The 23,819-nt window shown below is 43.9% G+C and overlaps 1 protein-coding gene across 8 annotated transcripts in view; it reads right to left on the reverse strand.

The window, feature by feature from the left end:
• The window catches only part of gse1b (Gse1 coiled-coil protein b), a 169,590-nt gene that overhangs the window by 20,298 nt on the left and 125,473 nt on the right, over window positions 1-23,819 (reverse strand). For 3 of the 8 annotated variants that reach the window (XM_023275882.3, XM_055009788.1, XM_035950773.2), the window contains one exon: window positions 4,706-4,903. In XM_023275882.3, coding sequence (XP_023131650.3) covers window positions 4,706-4,903 — 198 coding nt within the window. Of the gene's footprint in view, window positions 1-117; window positions 348-4,705; window positions 4,904-6,892; window positions 7,248-22,055; window positions 22,123-22,333; window positions 22,564-23,819 lie in introns of those variants that run through there. The other 5 variants (XM_035950775.2, XM_035950772.2, XM_035950774.2 and 2 more) reach the window with 5 other exon arrangements.

Raw genomic sequence — 23,819 nt, forward strand, 5'->3', positions numbered from 1 at the left:
TTTTAAACCACCCCCTCTTGTCGAATTTCCATACCAAATGCATCTATCCCCCCCCATAGCATAGTGCCCTGTGACAGGAGAATAATCATATGTATGAGACATGTGACTGGCACCAACCTGGTGTCATTTCTGCCATATGCCCCTCCCCTTCCATCTCTACAGAGAGAAGATGGCCACACATGCTGGCCCTGTAGGGAGCGAGAGGAGGCAGCACGGAGCACAAACCCTCATCCCCCGAGTCGAAAATAGGCTCATCAGCTCTCAACCTGCACTTCATTAGCAGTACTGATTGTCACTTGCATGGTGTGCTGGGGTGTGTGCTGTGTGATGACTGGGTCGGGAGGAGGCTGCAGAGAGATAGAGAGAGAGGGGCAGAAGAGGAAGAGACAGAAGGAAAAGAGAAAGAGAGAGAGAATGCTGTCTTAGTCCCAAGCTGTGTGTGATTAATGTGAAGCTCCTTTCTCTATCGCCTTCTCTATTACCAGTCCCACTCTCCCAGACTGCCTCCACACTTGACCGCTCAAGCTGAGCCACACATGCGCACAGACACACACAAAAGATACAAATGCAATAAACAAACAAACTAAGCTGTGGTCAGAGGCCGTGGCCAAGTGTCCCTGCGTAGATGCCACCTTGTACTTCAGCCACTGACCCGGTGAAAAAGCCAGAAAAAAAAAGTTGCCACGGCTCTTCAGGAGGCCATTTCATTTATTGGGGGAGTCCAGCAGCTACAGCAGAGAATCTCACTGGATCTCTGGAGCCTGGATAGGAAGACAAAACTACACAACATTTTTTACTGTTGCCAAATGGCCCCTTCACTCCTCTTCTGCTACCTCCACCACCATCACCTCTGTCAAAACAGCCAAGTATATCCATCCCTGCCAGGCAGAGGCTGCTCTCTTCCACCCCACCAACACTCCCGCCCCACCCCACACCTCCTCCACCACTCTCCTCCCTCCCAGCATGCATTACAACAACATCAGCACTTAATTAAACAGTCCATTTCACACCTGGTGTGCATAGCAGTGCCCAGCCAACCCTGCATCCATATGCCACCCCACCAGCACAAGCCTCAACACGTGCACTCTAACACTCAAACACACTGATGCACACAAACACTGCACACACCTGCTACTACAGTCTTGGCCATGCACTGACAACACAACACAAAGCCTGTAATCTGCATCACTGAGTTGGGGGAGGGGAGACGCACACAGTGTGTGTTGCTGTGCCAGTGAGAGAAAGGAAGACGGTACAAGATGGCGGATGGAAATAAGAGGAGCAATCCTCTGTGCCTTGTGCTGACTATACAAACTGTACATCATGCTTAAAACTGCTGCACCACTGAGCAGAGTCGTGAGAGGTGTAAGGTTGCTGTATATGGAGACTGTGAGGAAATGGGAAAGCAAATGAGCTTGTTTGTGAGTGTTTCAGGGACAGTCATGGCCTGAAGGGTTTTGCCTTTGAGAAACACACACACACACACACACACACACACACACACACACACACACACACACACACACTGAGCACAGCGAAGCTGTGTGAGCTCCAGGCAGGCTCCAGATGGAGAGGTCAGAGACACAGTGCCCCGCTGTCCCAGCATGCTCTGGGCTCCCAGAAACAAGGGAAGCCTCCGGCCACACACATACACACAATCTGACCAACACCCCAGGTTTTCACAAATCTACTAATTACTTCCTATTCCTCTTTTTTCCAGCCAGTTCATTCCATCTATCTTGTATACCTTTATTCTCCCTCTCTTCATTCTCTCTCCAGGCAGTGTGCTACAGTGGCCGCAAACACAGTCATGAAACTCTTGTGGTGTTTATGTCTAAGAGTGAGTGAGAAGAAACAACTGAGAGGATTAAACTCAGAACTGCCTAATTAATCAGATATCAGCAGGTCTGCCTTTTTGTGGCAGTGTGTGATCTGTGTGTGTTTTCTTGTATATGTGAGTGCTATAGTGTGTTTTCATGCAAGTGTACAATGGATGAGTGTGTCCTTTATGCTGCTCCGATACTCATTATCCATCACCTCCCCTCTTCAGCGCAGCACTCAGTACACAGAGCTATTCATTATACTCGCCACAGACAAGTGACGATGTATGTGTCTGTGTGTGCGAATGTGTGTGGGTGTGTATATAAACAGCAGCCGTGCTCAGGGTCTTAAATCAGTTCAGCAGCCGGTGGCAGTGATACTAGTACTCAAACCTAACTAATTCCTCAAGGCCTTAGGACACTGAGTCATGACACCTCATATATACTGCACTACTCACCTCAAAGCATCAACCAGAGGGTGAGGGAGGAAGAGAAAGAAAGGTTGAGTCAAAAGGTAATGAAAGGACAGCAGGCTGCAGCATGCAAAAGACATCACGAGGCTTACACAGTTGCAAAGACAACTGTTTGTACGTGTGGGGGCGTTTGGGTGTGTGTTGCCTATAAATACAGGCTCTGCAGACAGAGAAGTGACTTGAACTCCGGGAGCCTCATGTCTCGCTGCCCACCCTGGAGCCGGTACTCTTAACACGAGCAGTCGCCCCTTATGCCTGACGGCTGACTCACCCACACATCACTACCTACTCCAACCAGGCAGTACAGTCAGCAGGGCCTCAGAAATAACAAAGGGGCTTTTTTGTGCTTTTAATAAAAAGGTGGTAGAGCTTTATCAGACAGGATCCGGTGTCTGTTTGTATGACAAAGACACAGACAGGAGCTTTCTGCTTTGGCAGATTGTGAATTACAAATAGAAGTGAACACACTTATTCTCACCTTGCTACACAATGAAACATACAAAAGCAACAGTATTAAAGAAAACATGAATATGAAAACCCTATCCTTGCACTCCAGCTGCAACTGACAAAAAAAGAGGACATGCCACAGTGATAAGAAGAAAAAAATCCAATAAAAAGGGTGAATCCACAATAAAATGAAGAGGCAAGACTGGACTCTGGGAGTAGGTTTGTGTGTGACAACGCCAAAAGTGAGGAAAGCACTTCAGCTGGCATGCAGGGTAGAAGGAGTGAAGAGAGATGAAGGGGAGAAGGACCGAGAGGGAGGTGAGGAGATGCTGGGTCTGGGCGCTCTCTGTATGTGGATAATAAATCATCTGCAGGATTGTGGGTCCCAGACTGCAGTGGGCTGGGGAGCAAGGTGTCCATGGACAGCCAGGAAGGAGGGGACCATCTGATTTAAGAGCCAGAGCAAGGGTGGACAGCTGGGGTAGCTGGGCCTCTCTGGAGCCAAGGCACAGAGCCACACATACATATGCACACGGCACACACACACACAAATGTACAAAAACTCCACAATGACAATATTCTTACTCAGGTTCTCCTGTGCAAATTTTGCTTCATCAGCTTATTTGTATATTTATGTATGCATAATTTGGAAACATTTGAGTTTGGAAAGTATTTGTATGTTATGTGTTTTAGAGACCTGTTTCACATTTACTGAACAACACCGGAAATAAAGAAGAAGCCTGAAACTTACATATCCCTCTCTGAGCACATACTCAAACATATTTACATGGAACTTTGAACAATCAGCTTTAACGGGATAGTTCAGAAGTAGGAGTCAAGCGATTATCAGCCCAGCCGATAATCAATATTTTTATTTTATTCTGCTGATTCCAGATAAACGAACTCGATGTAAGTGTGCTACTTTGGTCTAATGCAACTGTCTGTGTCTGCTGTCACTGTGTTTCTTGAGCAATGTCTTGCCCACAGCCTATCAACAATTCAGGATAAATACTGAAAAGTTATTTTTTTAAATAAATATATGATAAACATAAATAAAAGAAAGCATTTCAACACAGTTTTGTGTTGAAGTTTGTGTTATTTCAACTCAGACACTGATTTTCATTTTACCTGTGATTGTATTTTGGTTTTAAATATCAGTTATCCTTCTCTTTGATCACTAATAAATGGTATCAACCCTGAAAAAATATATATCTGTCAACCCCTATGCAGAAGGTCAAAATATTAATTTACTACCAAGTAACTAAACCAGCTAATGCTTTTTTCCATATTCATACAACCACAGGATAGAGCTGCGGGAGATTTCTATTGGATGTTTCATGTGTGTAGCCACTGACAAGGAGGTATGTATGATGGGGAATTGAAGAGCCAAGATACACACTCTGACATGCACACCCAAGCGTACGTGGACTCACACACAGCACATTAAGTGGGTCAGCTAGAGTGGCTCCTCTTCATACCAGTATCTCCAGGGACACCAACTAATTCAATCCTGTGAGGATATCACTTCATTGCTATTAGCAGTTCTGCACAGCTATACATACTGCTCCTGGCCAAAACTGCAAACCATACTCTGTAACTTAATTTTATGACTTTTCAAAACATGGTAATACCAGTTAAAGTAAATCTTAATACTGTTATCTGTAAAAAGCAGAAAAGGAAACATTTAAATTCACAAAAAATATCTATTTCCTTAATTATTTTAATAACCAAAGCACCGCCAACCAGAAGACACAAACTTGACAACTTTTCTCCTCTACATTTTGCAACGTATGTTTGCGCAATAGTGATCTCAACCTCCACAAAGTATAATTCCAAAAGGCCAGAAGTTTCCGTCATTCCTTCCTGATATAAACTTAGTTTAGACTTACACCACCAACTCAAAAGTGCATACTCGCAATTTTTGGCAAGTGTCACACCCAGGTTTTACAGGCTGGGTGGTTTTACCTCGAGGTTCTTCGGCCTGTTTTGCCAGCTTACGGAGCGCAGCAGCAAATCCAGAGTGAGCTGACTGGGCAGCAGGGCTTCCATTGGCTACGATGGAGCCGTTGAGAGGCGACGGGGTGAGTGGGCTGACTGTCGCCGTGGTACGGGTCGCCGTGGAGATCATTCCTAACGATGGTGACTTTGGCTCATGGCTCATGCCTACACATAGACAAAAAGGGAGGAGAACGGAGAAGTATGATTAATTTAAACTGCATCAGCATGAAAGAACGAGCAAAGAACTTGAGTCATTAAAAATACCTCCTGCCCAAAGGCAAACATATACTGCAAAAATGCGCAAAGACCAATGCAGGCAAATATATGCAAACAGAATAAGGCACATAGCTATTTCCTGGGACACAGAGGGCAGAGTGTGGTGCTGGGTATCTGTGACAGCTGGGGAGGATGGGGATTGGTGGTGAGGGGTAGAGCAGCTTTGGTTGTAAGGTCAGAGGTGAAAGGTTGGGAGAGCAGGTCATCCTTCCTTTGCTCAAAGGGCTTCAGTCGACTGCCAGAGGTCCATGGTCACACAGTTTACGCAACAACTGTACTGAGCATGCTCCAACATTCCCAGGGTGACATTATTTCTTAGTGGCAATATGGCATAGTGCCATGTATGTTGATAAATTCAGTGTAAACACATACAATGTGCTACCTGTTAAAATGTAGCAAACCAGCACCTCACTGGCTCTCTGACACAACAATCACTTGAGGAAATGCATCCCATTCATTTTGTACTTGATCCAATTAATGCTGCCAAGTGGGTACGACTAATGCTCTTCTCTAATCGGGGAATTTTAACTAGCATTAGAGGGGAGAAACTGTGATGTTTCAAAAATGCCAGCTAGGATATTTCTTATTTTTTTGGTCAATTTGAAAAAGTTTTGGATGAAAACTGGAATCTCCTGAGTCACGAGAGTATATGAAGATTATATAAACCATTAGCTTGATCAGCAGAAGGAGAAAGATCAAAGCTACATTATGAAGAGATGAACGGCTCCAGTAGAATCAGTGAGTTTTAAGGCAGCTTGGCTCAGACTTACGGGAGCTCAGCGGCGGTTGAAAAGGTAGAAAGGGTGAGGAGGGCTGAGACGGCTGTCCATTTCCTCCCTGTGTATGTGTGTGTTGAAAAGTGACACCATGTTGACAGCTCCTCGCTCAATGGAATCCCTAAATGCCAGAGCGCAGTCTGATAGCTGTATGTGCTCAGGCAAAACACACTCATACTAAGGGTAGCTCAGAGGACAGTGGAAGTTCTGACTGGTGTAGTTTGTGTGAGGTATTAACCATTACACCAAAGCACGCACACACACACACACACACACACACACACACACACACACACACACACACACACACACACACACACACACACACACACACACACACACACGCTGGAGATTGTTCAGAATCCTCCTTAAATAAACACTCAAAGTAAACTTCCAGCTAACACAGCCACATCTAAGACAAAGACATACTCGCTGAAATTAAAGTTGCTTGCGAATAGTATATCAACAGCACAATTGAGATAAGTAGGAGTTATATCTGGGTTTACCCCAGAGGCTGAGAGGGCTATAAAAAGATCATGTTCTCTCCTGGGAAGAGTGTGGAGGAACAGCACCCTGTGTGTGTGTGTATGTGTGTGTGTGTGTGTGTGTTTGAGTGGACACACAGCAGCAAGTCAGGCATGAGAAAGTGAATAGCATTTCCAACACCTCTCGAGTTGTCCTGCCTGTAACCTCCCAGTTACCCAGTGCACTTTGAATGAACCCAGCAAACAATTAATAATGGCATCAACAATGAGGACTACTGAAGAACGCACACAGTGCCATTGACAGACTGGCAAACAAGCGAAAACACACACACGGCGTCCGGTCCCAGTCCAATACCGTGACTTTGTCAAGACAACTGAGCAGCTACTGCTCCTCCCTCCCTCCCGTCTTTCGAGAAAGTCAGAAAAAAGTCAGACATGGGAGTGAAAGATATACACAAGCAACTTTTTGCAACACACTATAGAGACAGAGCACACAGTATTTCAAGACTGTATCGACCACATGTAAAAAAAGAAAACCACACAGTATGAACAGAAACATGCGACAGTGAAAGAAAAAAACAGAAAACAGGCAAGCACATAGCTTGACAAATACACACAGAGGCACACATCCGGAGGTCTTGCAGTGGTTCATGAACCCCCTCATAGATTAAAAGCGTGGCCGAAGCGCCTTACTGCACAAAGGAGTGGAGCCGCCTGGATCCCCCATGGCTGCATCTTCACGTTGAGCCCAGCCCAGTACACACCGGCAGCGACCGACAGGACACACACCATCTTCCTTCTCCCCTCTTTCTTCCTCTCTCTCTCTCTCTCTCGCTCTCCTTCTTTCTATCGCCTCTTGCCCGTCCACCCTCTCCCCTCCCTGCCTGCCTGCCTGCCTGCCTGCCTTCCTGTCTCTCTCGGTGCAGCTCACAAAGACCGTTTAGAGCTTATCTAACAAAGCAACACACCACACACACTGCCTATCTCTCCCCTCCTTGCTCTAGCCCTCTCTCTCTCTCTCTCTCTCTCTAAGTGAGAAAACAGAAATTCTTAGGCTAGCAGCTGCTGCGATGTCACATGACCTCATACCCCCCATCCCTTCCTCCCTCCCTCCCTCCCTCCCTCCTCACCACTCTCCCTCACTCCTCCTCCTCCTCCTCCTCCTCCCCTCTCAACCTATAATTCCTCAGCCATTTGTAGATAACAGACACAGGCATGCATGCCCTGCCAAGGCACACTGGGGGAGGGGGGAGGGTAGGGAGGGAGGAGGAGGAGGAGGAACAGGGGAGGGCGCTCAGCCGGTCACCACATCTGACCCCATTGCTGGGGAGCGTCAGGCAGCGTTTATGTGTGTGTATGTATATACATGGGTGAGGGAGGTGGGGGCAGGTAGGCGTCCTTTACTTCTTCAGGCAAAAAAATAGAAAGAAGAGAAAGAAAGAGGACATGCCCTGGCCTGTGTCAAGTCCCACAGCACGAGAGAAGAAAAAGATGTTCTGTGTTAGAATGTTTGCCACAAATCCTGCTCGGTGTACTTCATTAGCATAATTGCTGTTTCACAATTCTCATTAAGACAAATTAAAGCGAAAGTAAGGCGACTACATCCCAAACAAAACAAGGAAATCCATTCTTTCTAGATCAGCCATTACCATTTCACACAAACAAGGAAGTCAAACCAAAAACAACCTAACCTTTCCCATACACGCACGCACACACACACACACACACACACACACACACACACACACACACACACACACACACACACACACACACACACACACACACACACACACACACACACACACACACACACACAGGCACAAATACTACAGCTACGAGGAGTTGTTATCAGGGTGGAGAAGACTAATGTGTAATAGTGGTCGGGGGTGGAGGGCTCAGGAAAAGGGTAAAAGCGTGGGTTTGACTTCCCCTCTGTCTGTCCTGCTGTCACTGCAGGGGCGTGAATGAGTTGTTTTTTTAGTCACTTCCTCCTTCCGTCACTTGCTACTTTTCTCAGAAGAGCGAAGCAGCAAGTGAGTGAGAGTGATGACAGGGAGACAATCTTCACAGTAAACACACACGGTGGTCAGCATTGTGCCAATGCCATCCTCTAAAAAAAAAACAACAACAAAAAAACAGCTCCTTTCGGTTCATCGGCCTGTCCCCCTTGGGGAATCACTGGACCACCACACTCTCCACTGTCTTTGTCTCCCTCTTCCACCCCTTTCCTGTTTAACATCATTAAGATCACACAGCTGGTTTTGGAGAATAGTGTGTAATTGACAAAGAAGCAACCACAGCGTCAGGTCGTATCATGACAGGGTAAACAGAAAAGGGGGGCTGCAGGTGCTAATATGGATTTCCCAGAAATTTTGCTTGTTAAGTCTCCCTCTGCTGGTGCTCAAAAGCAGAAGCACGACTCATGGGTAATCCTTTTGACGTAGTGGTGCGCAATTTCCCTAATTTGAGTTTCCATTACCTGTCATTTCTCTACTGTGTCATGTCCAGTAACAGCACAAATACCCCAGAAATACAAAACAAGAAGTGGGGCTTTAAGAGAAGTCATTGAGACTCTACAGAACAGCTGAAGTCACTTACACAAGGTGAATAAATAGCAGCATTTTTCCAATCAACCACTATTTCAAGAACAGCATAGATAAACACTTACATACATCGAGGCGCTGAAGATTACAAAACACTCACGACAGGATGAAGTGGAAATCGATGACCGTATACGGCTGTGTGGGTGAATGTGGTCAAACAAGAAAGAGCTTTCCCTACTCTCTGCTTCCACATTTCTGTCTAAACTGGAAAAAAAAAACAAAACCACAAGCGATGCAAGCAAGAGCGCTTTGTTCACAGTAAGTTCACAGTAAGTAAAGATGAGTACTATGATCTAAGCAACCCAGGATGAGTAATGTCTTATGAATTTCCAGATAAGTGAGGCTGTCTCCACCTCTTAACATCACTCAGTTACAACACACTTGCTCAGTCGTTTAAGCAGCCTCTGTCCTTACATTCTTCAAACATCCAGCAGATGGCATTGTCTCACAGTTAATCGGGGAATCCTCTGCCTGTGAACTGTCCTTAAAACAAATGGCACAAAAGAAAATTAGACTTAAATGATGTTGTTGTGTATTTTGGAAAGGACACAAGCTGCATCCACGATGTAAGGTTGAGGACCATAATGTTAAATTCATTACAGACAGGAATAAAGGATATCTTTTGGCACGGCAGCAAAAGTTTAACATTTTTGCTGACAAATCAAGGGTTTAGGGAGTCTGTTACATGCCAAGCTTCCTGATGCAATTAACCCTTTGAATGCCATTAAGCCCTGAGGGAAAACAAAACAAAGCCCTAAAAAACAGAATGTAGATTACAACAAACCACATACAAACATGATCCCGCCCATACACACACGCAAGCTTACACACACACACACACACACACACACACACACACACACACACACACACACACACACACACACACACAACAGATTGACTGTTAAATGGCATACAGTAAACACACAGTTTTAACACCCAGCTGGGAGAAAAGCCGATCACTAACTCCCATAGTCAAACAAACACAGTGACACACACACACACATACAGTTCCACCCTTTTGCTGGTTGGAATGCAGATTATACACACACACACACACACACACACACACGCGCGCACACAAAGTAAATCCTCTTGGCTCCTGTATGCCCTGGCCAGTAGAGAGATAATGCAGTGGCAGCTCTAGCGAATGGTTAATCTTTAACCAGGAAGGGATTTGCCTATCAGCTTGTTAAAACTACCGGTGCAGTGCTGCAGGCCCATCTATCTGATCCAGTCACCAACCCGGCTTGATCAAGTCCAGTGCAGCACGGACCACAAAACTGTGTACACCTATTGACTATCCACGCTTTACTTTACTGAGGCAGCAGATGCCTCTTTTCTGGAGGCTCGGTAAAGCACATTTTACCACAATATTGTGGTCCTGCTTAGGAACACCGCCAAACCGGTCAGTGTCTGCCCTCAAATGAGCAATAAAATGTCATTGTAATAAACTGGTTGGCTCTACATGTGTGGTCAGGCAGGCGACTAAAGCATAATTTCCAAAAGTCTTCCTATGCTCAGTTTGGGATACTTCTGTAGCTTCAGCGTAACACAGTCTCGGTGGTTTGGTGTTCTGTTCCACTCCTACATTCCTGTCCTTACTTTCCTCTAACAAACAACACAATTCCTCTTTCCTGATTATCTTTTCTTTGCTGTACTATCTGGGCTATATTTGTTGATACAAAACAAACATTTACTGCTGCTTCATGTTGAACCATCTTCACCTGACACTGTAGTGCTTATACTGTGAAGCAGCTACAGGAGTTCAGCACAGTTTGTGTGTTGATTAGCAAAGAACTGGTAGCTGTTTTGCCCTTTCTTCCACTTATATTTTAGGAAGGAATAGTAAACAAGGTATGATTGTAGTAAACTAGTTAGCTGAAGAGCTAAAAGTGACAAACATTGATTGCAGTTTGTGTGGACCGGCCTCCAATATTGCATGAAGAACACCTTTTACCAAGCCATCGATGACTCTGTCATTGCCCATATTATACACTCTGATCAGAGTTGCTCAGCACAGATATCAATCACTTCATGGGAAAGCCTACTTCAACCAGAGGGCGCAGGTTCAACCATCTACCTTTCCAAAATGACTTAGACTAAGTAGCTCAGCCACTGATAGAGGAGAGATTTAGAGTCGACTTGATGAGTACACATCAGCATGAATGGCTGAATGAAGTGCTAGCTGGAAAGAGATGTGCTGACAGGTAGGACAGGGATGGCAGCAGGGTTTGTAAAAAGTTAAAGCATGATAGAAACTTCTAAGGACAGGGAAATGAAAAAAAATGAAGGTGCCTAAAATAATAATAATAATAATAATAATAATAAATTTTTATTTATAAAGCGCTTTTCCAATAACTCAAAGACGCTGATAACAGTAGCAGCGATGTGGATGAACCCAACCTAGCAAAACAGGATATAATATTGGCACGACAGCCACAGCCACAGCCACATAATCATGTGCTTCAACCTAAAGCGGGCTTAAAAGTGACACCTATAACTAACAGCAGGACGCATAACTCTGTGGCTAACAAAATCAACACTTTAAGTCATGTACCATTTATTAATGGCACTCATGCACTGTACCCATGAGGTAAGTCATGATAAAAGAACAAAGTTTGATCTTCAAGCTGAAGAGGCGGGTATTAAAAAAAAAAACAAAGCAAAGGTAGATTATGAAGGCTGAAGAGAGCAAGGATGCAAGAGTGGCTGTAAATGCTCATACACATGATCACAAGGGGCTGGATATTAGCTGTGCAAATAGATGGATGGTATGATCTCACTCCTGAACACACATAAACCGGCACTTTCACACATACACATAGTATCCAGGAGCACAGCAGGATAAACCTGCTCTGGTAGTTCCAGGTTTGTTTGACTTCTGCGATGAGATGTCAGAGCAATCTTGCCTCAGGCGCTATACAACGGATGTGTACCAGTGTGTGTGTGTTTGCACAGGCACGCACACCTGTGAGTGCCATCTCTTTCTACTCCGTACCAAAGACAAAACCCTAATATCACAGAAATCCTGAAACAGCAGCACCGTGGCTGCAGAGCTCCGGAATCAAAGGCGACAATTCCACTGGAGAATGAGGGAAGAAGAAAAGGGAGACAAACACAGAAAGAAAGGTGGTGGGGGCGGAGGAGGTAGTGGTGGTGGTGGTAGTTTGAGCAAGAGATCAATCAAGAAGCCCAGAGAGAGAGACAGAGTATTGCCTGTGTCTGAGCTGTCATTATACAGCAGGCCTCCATTATGGAGCTACAGCAGAGAACAGAGTACATCTCCTCTGACCTGGCTTGCTCACACAGTCCTGAACACACACACACACACACACACACACACACACACACACACACACACACACACACACACACACACACACACACACACACACACACACACACACACACACACACACACACACACACACACACCTCTGTGCACAGAGAGCAGCCTTCCTCTCTTCTACCTTGTGTGGCTTTAAATGATACGGTTGTGTATGTGAGCCTGCATGTGTGCACACACCTTATTATTCATCCCTCACCTCCTACTTCTCTTCCTCTCCTCCACTCACTCTGTTTTCACCCCCCACCACACACCCCATCTCCTCTGCCTGCCTGCCTGCCAGCAGCTTGCCAAAAAAAAAACAAAACAGAAATTTCAAAAGACCAGCCGGCATCTCTCTCCCTCTCTTCACCTTCTTCTCTTCAATTCTCCAATGCACACACACAGAGCCACAGAGAAACGGTGTGTCTTGAGGGCAGGCACGAGCTGAAATGATTTTCTTTCCTCTCCTCCTCCCTGCATCCGATTCACCCACCCCAACAGTGCCATTTCCTCTGTCTGTTAATTACATAGCGGCTGTGGTAGGGGTTGCTGGGGTTGTGGTTGTGTGTGTGTGTGCATGTGCACGTACACGCGTGTGTGCATGTCATCTGGGGAGTGTGTAGTTGTGTTCGCTGAGACACCAGTGTGGGCGTATGACAGAACAGTCTGGTTACGCTTCACAACGCTGCTTAGAGAGTGTGAACACACACATGCAGAGACACACATTCAGTCACACAAACACACACAAGAGCCTCCTGTCTGTGTCTCTGGCTCTTTGTGGTCCATGCCCCAGGAGTCAAGCTGCCGTCTGTATGGCTGTGCTCTCTGTAGCCTCGTGCTGAGGGGGACACAGTGCTGCCGCTCCCCTGATTAGAGGGCCAGCTTCAGCCCCAGCCCAGCTGTTCCACTGAGCAGGCAGGCAGGCAGGCAGGCAGGCAGGCAGGCAGGCAGGGAGTCAGCTCTGACTCACCGTCATGATCATCACCATCACCATGTCCTGGCGACGCTCTCTTTCAATCAACCTCACCTGTTACACGGAGACAGGAAAAGGTGGCAGTGCGGCTCTTCCCAGAAAGAGAGGGAGGTTTCGACAGATGTTACAGATCTCTCACACGTGAACTCAAAACACAAAAGCAGAAAACATACAAAGAAAGACCCACAATGGAGCTTATCATGGTTTCTGCACCTGTATTGCTCTTTGGTGTACCTTTTGCCACATAAACGGTTACATGCACAAATATGCAGACAGCCCACATGTCCCACGGACCTGGATAGATTGTACTGTACCGCAATGTTCTCAGTGCCTGGGAACATCACTGCATGTAACATATTTTGGTAATCATCCTTCAACTTTCTCACTCCTCCTCTCTTTATCTCCCTTTGCAAGCCTCCTCAGGAGATGAGCACTGTTTTTACTGGCTTCCCTTCATACACTCCTCACTTTATCCTCTCTCTCCCCTCTATTCTCTCTTTCCCTCTGTGATGTACTCTCTGCTGGGTTGTGGTTGCCTAATTAGCACTGCAAGTGCTCTGCATGGGCCCTGACTCCCAAGCGGCTAGAGCACACACACACACAAGCAGGAAAACACACATACATACACACACACACACACACACACACACACAGCACCCACTTGACTTTCCATTGCAGGGTCCGGTTTCTGAGAGTTGCCCGTTGTAATCTTGTAATTGGTATAATTGGTGTGTGTTCCTGCTTGTACATGTGTGTGCATGTCCGAAAGCAGGGAAGTTGTGTGGTGGGTGTGATGAGTGAACCTCTTCTCTCTAGGTGAACAGGACACAGGCTGCTGTCACCATGACCACATTTCACAGCGAGTAGCCACAAAAACAAGGTTTCTGTTTGCCACTGAGCTGAGATCTGTGGAGCCCTTCATTCGTTCAGGTACTTGACTTGTAGAACCAATTTTAGCAGTAGTATTGTTTAGTTATGAGCTGGACCAGTCATGTCACAAAATAAATCAGATCTATGAAAAATGCTCAAATGAATTATCTACTCTTTCAAGAGTACAAACCCTTAAGACTTATCTGCTCCACACATATAGAATATCTATGAATCTTAGATACAGGTTACTATAGATGCCAGTCGAACTGAAACATTTCGTGAATTAATTTATTAGTTGACCAATAGCAAAAATAACCTGCAACTATTTTGATACATTACTCTCATTTATCATCAAAAAACTGATGAACAAAATGCAGCAATATCTCAGCTTCAAGCTTCTCAAATGGGATGATTTGTTGCTTCTCTTTGTAATATTCCATATTCCTGTCATTTAGTCAGATCAAAAAAGATCCTGGAAATTACTGCTTTGCATTTGCGAAAGTGGCAAATTGTCTTCCCTTTATTTAATATAACAAAAAAAAAAAAAAAAATCATATCGAACCATTGGTTGCCTTAGGAGATTTATTCATGCATTTAACATGCCCAAGACCTGCACGGTAAAACGCATACATTTAAGATTTAGCTGTGGCAATAGTTTCCTTTTAGAATATGACCTTCCTGCATGTTTATTTTATCCATTTACTGAATTATTGCACATCAGTGGCAGTGCAAAGGGGAAGCACATTTGGTTGATGTAAACTGAGATAAGAGACAACACATATGGAAGATGTGAAACCGAGATATAAACAGAAGAAGAAAAAAAGAAAGAGCTGTGCCCAAAATGGATACCCTTTAGTTATGCAAATACCAGCCAGATAAAACAAATCTAGCTGGCAACCAGACTCTCCGAGAGAGCACGTTTAACACGGCAACTGTGGCCTCCATCAACACAGGCATGCAGCTCTGTCTGTGAGCTGATTAAAACACTTGTCCGCAAAACCCGCTCACTTCTTCAGGCACATATCTGACCTTGCTCTCACATACAAGGAGGCATGCTAACAAACAGACACACAATATGACAGTCAGCTGATATAGCGGATATCTCAGAGACAGGGAGAGAGAAACGGAGGAAACGAGAGAGAGAAACCGACAGACATGTTGAAGAGAGATAGAAGCAGACACAGATAGAGGCAAGAAGAGAGATGATGATGTGATAGCAAAAGAAAAGGCCTTTGTTGAAGAGTAGCCCTTAGCACAATGCTGGGTTATACTGTGAGAGTGTGACTGGAGAAGGCACAAAGACAAGACAGATAGACACACACTGTATGATTCGTCCTGAGGCGCACACACAACACAAAAATGCTTAATGAAAGAGGTTCTATCTGGTGAGGGCAATAGTCAAGTATGGTCAGTATTGAGTGTGTATATGATTCGCTTATCTGCTGCTCTCATGTTGCCTGTGTTGTGTTTGTTTGGCCAGTGCTTATCAGGCCCTGGGGTATGACAGCGACAGCAGCAAACATGAGCTACACAAACATACACACAATCCAAAGATATCTAAGAGGTGGTTCGGTCTGGTCAATGTAGCAAGGCCGACGTGTGTGAATGAAAACGTTTCTTCTTGTCAGCTCCCCTCAGGCAATTTAATCCAAGCCGAAGCTCGAGAGTACAAAGTTAACATTGTGAAAAAGTTCCTGGTAATTACCCCACAGCTGAGCACTGTGCTGTGCTGTCTAAATGAAGTCACACTGGATGTGAAAGCAGTGTGTCTCCAGTGCAGGTCAGGGAATGGGTCTCGAGGCATGGGACTCGACCGCAGTGAAAGAGCAGTGTGACTCTGCCTAACTCAGCTGGCATCCATCATGATTCACTTTAATAGCACAAAAGCACAATGCCCATGTTTGGCGAATTAAACGCAGAAAAAAATCAGAATAACAAACAGTGGAAACAATACAAAGGAGCCATCAATCTAAGCCAAAGTAAACAGAAAGATTACGAGTCAAGCAGAGTAAAACGTGTTAAACTTGAAGGAAAACTCCCATTTGTGTGTTTCTCATAAGTGGAAAACCAGCGAGTAAGTACATGTTAACATCTGCTTCCCACAACCACACATACCTATTCCTACAGATGAAGATATGAGAGTGAACATTTGAGTGCATATCAACCACACATTCACAATAACTACATAAAATAACTATACTGTGCAAATAAACCTAAGTGTGCGCTATGATCTGCTGCCGTTTCTAAAGCTCACCTCTAAGTAAGACCTGAAAAAAAAGCATGAAATACATCTGAAGCCATGTGACAGGACAGATTATGTCAACAACAGCAGGTGTGTAGGAACTAACTGTACTAACAATTTTTTAATGCACTTTTTATTAGGGAACAGCCCTTGTTTACATTGCCTGCAGCCGTCTTTGTCACAGCATTACAGATCAGGCTACTGTTTGATGAGCTTTTTTTCTGGATGTGCAATTAACCGTCGAGCAATAAATTTATGTGGTGTGTCACAAGTCTTGTGAGTGTATGCCTGGCTGTGCAACATGCCCTAAAGCTTGCCCCCCGCACACACACACACACACACACACACACACACACACACACACACACACATACAAGAGGCTTTATCAGTGAAATAGCTGTGCAAAAAGCGTTGAGAACAAAAGTCATCAACCACAGGAAGTTTTTGGTTATCTGGCTCACTGCTTTACCACTTCTTCCCCTACCTGTGAAACTGTCTGCCTGCCGTCCAAGCTGCATCCACTCCGTCTTCCCTTCAGATAAATACTTTATGACCTGTTTGTTCAGCTGTCTTCACTGGTCATCACATTTACAGCTCACTTTTACTACTTTTTTTTTTCAAACCCAGTAGGGGATTCTTAAGGCCAATTCAGGAGTCCAAGTGCAGCGAGTGATTCAAACTTTCAACACCGACATGCACATGGTTTCATTCAAACGACAATCTAAATAGACCCGTTGCACTACCTTTTACATTGGAGACAGAATAACGCAGGGCTCCCGCCGATGTTTCTGAACATCTGCCTGTGACTTTGCCCTTTTTAGCTACAGGACCTTCACAGTAAAGTACAGCATGTAGTTAGAGATTAGGTTGTATCACTGTGTTCTTGATTATTCCAGAGGTGTGCCAAACCTATAGTCGGATTTTACTGCCTTCACATCCCAGGCATAGCGAGTGAACTTAGCTCAGGACTTCCCAATGATTTTAGGCACCATTAAGTGAAAGCATGCACAAATCAACACCCCCAAAAGTCCGGTAATGACTACTTCAATTCACCTCTTTCAAGGATGAACTATGAAAGTGTGAATAAAGGTGAAAGTCTTCACATGGTTTCAGTAGTTTTCTCTGGTGTATTCTCAGTCAGTGTGGTCGCAGTACATACAATTTCCTGGATCACACGCAGTGGACCCTCACTGACTTCGATGGGTGAAAGCAGAAAAGCCCTTAAACAGGGCTTAAAACCACAAATTCTAAGATCTGTTCGAGCTAGAGAGACGGAAGAACAGAGAAAGAGAGAGAAGCAGAGGGAGGAAAGAACAGAAACTGAGAAGGAGAGAATGAAGGGAGGAATGATGGAGACAACCCGGCTGAAAAAAAACATTATTTCCTAAACACTGTATAGTGGTTTCTCTCCCAACACACAGTCAGACACAGAAAAACCCTGTGTGCCCACATTTTCATACCACCTTGGACATTGTTGTAATGCTAGTCAAAGCCGAGCCTCGCCCAGTCAAACACATCCCATTCTCTCTAATAGGGAACTATGTAAACCCATGCAAAGGCCTCTCTACACTCTGTGCTATTCAAAGCAATCAATGTGGGCTGTTGATAAGAAAATGCAAAGTGGGTCACCTTTAACTCCAGGCTCCTTGTGTAAACAGTACAGGGAGCTGCTTGGGACTCTCCTAATCACTCTCTAAACAGAGCCAGGTGCTGTTGCCACAGACAAACTGTCACCAACACTCTGCTCAACACAGCTGCTGTCTAGCCCCCAGACACTCACAGCACTGCAGGCTACCGCAGCATGACAAACAGCACAACGACACCTGAAAACATGCCAACCCCGTAGAAGCGCTATCGCAGCATAAAGGTTCAACAACTTTTAAATGGTAGATTACAGGTGTAAAAATGATACTACTTGGAGCAAGATCTGCATAGGTAATCTTACATTCTTATCATGTGCTAAACCATCAGGCACACGTAAGTCTGTGACATGAGAGCATAAATCCAACTACAGTCGGTTATGCTTGTTCCTGTTTCTTAGTTTAGTTGATAAGACCTCACAAACACTTTATCTATCCTGGAATGTAGCAGACAGATAAAGGCACGTTTTTGCTGATCAGAAGTGATCCATGGCTGAGATTGCTATGGGATGATGTGAACGTTTTTGCTACTGACATTCTAGAGTTGGGTGATTCCGAATCCGTGTGAAATGTCTGCAAGGTCGAGAGTTCAACATGAGTTACAATTAAAGCAAAAGGCAATGTTTTAATAATTCATTCAGACATTTAGAGAAATCTTCATTATCAGCAGGCATTTGTTCCTCATACACATGGCCAGGCAGAGTGGATGTTTTCTGGGGAAGAAACTGAACTGCAGAGCAAAGTTGTGTTACAGCTTACAACAAGCAAACTATTTACTAGAGCTGAATGACGGGTAAAGAAATTCTGTGATCATTTTGACAGATATTGCCATTGTGATATGAGTCATGATTTTAATGGGAAAGGTAATTTTCTAATGTCTTTCCACCAAAACCAAACATACACATATAAAATGATGATGGTGATTTTTACCAAACAAACCTGTTCCGTTATGTCTGGACATTATCATTCACAGGCCGTGGCATGTCTGTAATGCTACAGTGCTTTATTTAAAATAGTATGTGATTATATAGTATGCGATTATTTTACTTTTATCAAAATTTTATTTCCTATGTCACAGTTTCAATAATATGATGATTAATTGTTCAACCTTACAATTTAATACTTCTTGCAACTAGGGCTGCAACTAACAATGTTTTCATAGTCGATTAATCTGTCAGTTATTTTCATGATAAATCAACTAGTCACTTGGCCTATTAAATGTTAGAAAACAGAAAAAATGTATATCAGTTTCTCTGAAAACTGTCCTATTCTGTCAAATGACAAAAGAAACAAGAGAAAGGATTCAAATTTAGGAAGATGCTATTTTAACTTTTTCCCCTTAAAACATTACCAAAACCATGCAATTGATTATCAAAAAAATAAGCGTGATTTACTTTAATAGTTGACAAGTAATTGATGAATCATCCAAGCTGTTTTTGCTGCTTAATGTTATTGTATATGACTATGCACAACAAAGTAACGTGTGATGATAAACGCTACAGTGTGCACAGTATAGCAGGCTGACAGACCAAAACTGAAACATGTTAATGTCCAAAACACTTCACAGTAACTCCACTATCAGTTCAGTTTTTTGTATGCACTCAGTTATTTCCCCAAATCTGCTCAACAATTGACTCAAATAACAAAACGCTGACAAACAACAGAGCCATCACAATTACATAACTGTGGCAAAATAACAGGTTCTTTCAAGTGGCAGCAACATTATGAAGCACAGTAAATATGAAACAATTCAAAGTGCATCACTCGGCCGATGTTTAGGATTTGTTAACCAAAAAGGAGCTAGAATGTAGTTTTTTTCGAGGCAAGTTTTTGAGATGTCACGAGAAAAAATACATTTTCAGAAGTGCACAAAATGACACATGAATACCAAAGTACCCACACTCTCTATCTCATATGTCTGGCTTCTCCAAAATACTGTCTATTAAACTGACTTGTTGGAAACTTTCACCTCAGTAAAAATGACCAGAGCAAAAATCACAGGTACTTTCCATCTCTAGTAGCAGTGACTAATCTTATACTAGAAGCTTCAAAACATTCTCACTCCTTTGGCCCACAGTAATAACTAAAAAGAAATTTGGCATATTTGGCAGTTGTAAAGCCAACGTTCTCACATGGAATCAGAAAGAAAGACAAAAACTAAAATAACCCTTCTAATAATTATATCTGTGAAATGACTACTGGGGGCCCCATTTTAATTACACAATTTGCAATTTGAAAAAGCAGAGGGTCCTCAACAAAAATTAAAGCTAAGATTAGAAGATGTCTCCTTTCTCCAACTGACTGACTGACAGGTTCAGTAAGAGGAGAAAACATGACGACTGGAAAACCGCTGCTCTGTTCTCTTAATGTTTTTAGAAACAGGGGGGAAAAAGTGTTTACACCAGTGCAACACTTGTGGTTGAGAAAAACACACATTATGTTTCAATGTCAGGTTGAGCATGCGTTCACGAGGGGGGATTTCTTGTATGAAAAAGGTATTAGTGCAGTGGTGACATTGGCTGCTGTATGTGGTGAAGGTGCTGGTTGAGGCTTTCCTTTGACCTCAACTGAGGCTAAATCATAAAAGCACTCAGATGGAGCACATATCCATCACGGCTTAATCTGGATCAAGATCTTTATTGAAAACACATAGAAAATGACTGCTATAGGATACATGTATTGCTTCAATAGTAATGCTGCTGTTTATGTAAAGGAAAACACTGAAATGTTGTACAAATTCCTGCATCTAAATCATAAACAACTGTTTCCAGGGTGTTTTTTTTTCATTGACACGTTTTGATACCTGGTACCTAACAAATAATCCACATCTGAATCCTTGTGAGATTATTATTCCTCAACATGACCAAAAATGTTTCTTTTTTTACTGTGAGAGATGAAACGCATCCTCTCCATTCGGTGTCAGTGGCAGGTGAAACAGAACAATAACATTTCCTATTGTCTTCTCCTGTCAACTAATGGAAATACACGTGTCCCCCCTCATTCATTTTTAATGCCATGTAGTGGATTTTTCAGTGCCGCCCCACTGCGAGACACTTGTGACTCCTGTGTGCGAAGCTGTAATCCATGCCAGTTATAATACCAAATAATGGCTTATACACCAACCCAATTTCTTTTTCTTTTTTAAATGACAGCTCACAGTTGTGTTAGGAGGCAGCCATGTAATGAATGACCTATCTCCAGCATCAGTCAGTAGCTGTTAAAGACAGCAGGAGAGACAGTCTCACAATAAACAAATATAAAAAAGAAGGAAAAAAAACAGAAGGCTCTAATTCCCTGTTCATGCAGTTATGGCTAACCTTATCAGCAGCAGCTAAAACACACAACAAGGCTCCTTCTGGCTGCAGATAAACTCAGCCCTGCTGCACAGTGTGTTCGCCTGTTGCTTCACCGCTGTGTTTGTAGACCGTGTTTTAAAACCCGAGGAGCGTGATGAGGAGTGATGCCTCTGTCTGTGTGTGTGTGTCTCTCTATGTGTGTGTGTGTGTGTGTGTGTGTGTTGCCTACAGAAGCAGCTGTTGTGCGCGCCTGTAGTTCAAAAGAAGTGAAGGAGCGCGTGGGAAGTGATTCAACACGGTCCACCTGCCACACACACACACACACACACACACACACACACACACACACAGAGAGAGAGAGAGAGAGAGAGAGAGAGAGAGAGAGAGAGAGACAGACAGACACGCAAACACACGGGGTCAGATCGTTCACCCGAGAGCACCAAATGGTCAAAATGTGTCACTCGCATTTACACAGAGGAAATGCCCCCCATCTGAAGGAGTGAGCCCCACACCAGACTATGATTTTAAAAGGAGCCAGTCTGACTGGACACCAAAAAAAAAAGAAAGCCAACAATACAGTTTACACACCGGCTGAAGCGTCGAAAAGTGAGCGCAAATGGCTTTTACGCACCAACCCTCCGGGGACTGCGCTTTACATAATAATCACACTAACAATGCTACAAGAAGTTAATTTGAGGGTCGCCCGCTATTCTTTTCACACCTTCCGGCTAATCTGCATTTCACCATTATGAAAAGCCCGAACGTCATACACAAACAACCACAAACAGTGAATGAAAGCTTAAATGAGCCACCTGAACGCACCGGACTGTCGCCCTTGTTTCTCCGCTTCTGTTCCACTGACTCTTTCACACATTAACACGCACACACAAAAGCATGCGCGCACCCCGGAGAAAGGCTACACAAGGGCTCGGCACCGACCTTCGAGAGGGAGAGAGTGAAAAAATAAAAACCAACACCCGTTTCCTCGATATAGTAACGACTTCCTCAACATACAAAAAAGCCCCGCCGTATGATCAGCTCGTTTACGCAAACAACCTCCGGGTTTGAGAACAACTACAGATTTACGCACAATCACTCACCGCAAACAAGTAGGGGCTATTCCAGTGTTTCCAAATGAGTAAATGTGTCCCTCCGTCAGCGGTGAAGGCGCGGGTCCATCCCCTCCGTCGACAAACAGAGCCTCGGCACTTCTTTGTTTTTTGTTTTTTTTTTCTGTTGTTGTCACGCAGGAAGCTCCGACGCCTGGCGAGGCCACAGGGACGGCGGAGCGAGAGCGCCGGGGAGAGGAGGAGAGTGGCGGCCGGCTGCTGGGAGCCGTGGAGGTGGAGCTTCCTCTCCGGCGGGGGCCGGACCGACAGACAGACAGAGAGACAGACGAGTCGGGCGGGGGGCGGGGGGTAGAAGCACCTGCTCCCTCCCCGTCACGCCCCCCAACCCCAAGTCCACACGGCTGACCCCGCGTTGTCACCCCGCTGGGGCAAAAGAATGGATGCGTTCCAGCATCCATACATCCAGAATGTATAGTACGCCAAGGAAAAAAAAAAGAAGAAAAAAATAATAGAGTAGGTCCCAGTTGTATGTATAGCACATGAAACAATACATACTTTGTAAAAGCAGTTGTAGTATAAAGTATAAAAAGAAAAAAAAGTTTTTAAAAAAAAGTGTCATCCATCTCCAACCAGGATGGAGATCATTAAAAATACATAAAAAAGAAGAAATCTAGAATAAACTGAGATGTACAAGTTCAAAATTGCAAACGACAGTAAACAAAATAAATGTATTTCTCATATTTATCAAATATAATAAGAGTTTTTCATTTAAAAAAATCAGTTTTTCACAGGAAACATTGATTATTGGTGTGTTTTTTAAACTTTTTATTTGGATTTTTAATGTGGATTTACATGTTCTGTTTTGAAAAAGCACAATTCATTTGAACTGCAATGATTTTTACATTAATCGTATGAACAATTAGGATGATTCAGTAATCATGTTAAAAAATCTGTGAAGCCATCATGTAAAATACAACGCAGACCATGAGAGACCGGGGTCCCTCTCTATAAAGAAAAACTCACTGCCAGATTCTTTCTATAAATAACAGTGACTTTAATCACTGTGAGAATATTATTAACCTCACCCCCAATCATACATCCAAACCAAAAATACATCTATTCTTCTTGAAGCAAATTAGATATGATATTATTATCTCCACTAGCATGTGATGCTGCAACTCTAAGACAATAGTGGTCAAACAACTTATGCAAAGTTTGCAAAAAAAACAAAAAACAATATTAACTGAAAAAGAAGACTCCTTTCTTTTCCAAATATTGCATGATCATATGTATACATTAGGTTAATAAAAAAGGAGGGAGTAATACCAACAAGTGTCCACAAGGGGACAGCCAACCACAATAACAGGCAGAGTCTTCAGCTGACAGCCTCTTCCACTGTCTGGCTTATCAATGGTTTTACTGTGGATTAGATACCAGCCACTGCACAGGCTGTAAAATCAAAGCCACACTTGTAAGCAGTAAAGACAGGGTGCTCTCCCAATGCCAAGGATGAAAA

This window comes from Amphiprion ocellaris, chromosome 1, assembly GCF_022539595.1.
Source record: "Amphiprion ocellaris isolate individual 3 ecotype Okinawa chromosome 1, ASM2253959v1, whole genome shotgun sequence".
Taxonomy (NCBI): domain Eukaryota; kingdom Metazoa; phylum Chordata; class Actinopteri; family Pomacentridae; genus Amphiprion; species Amphiprion ocellaris.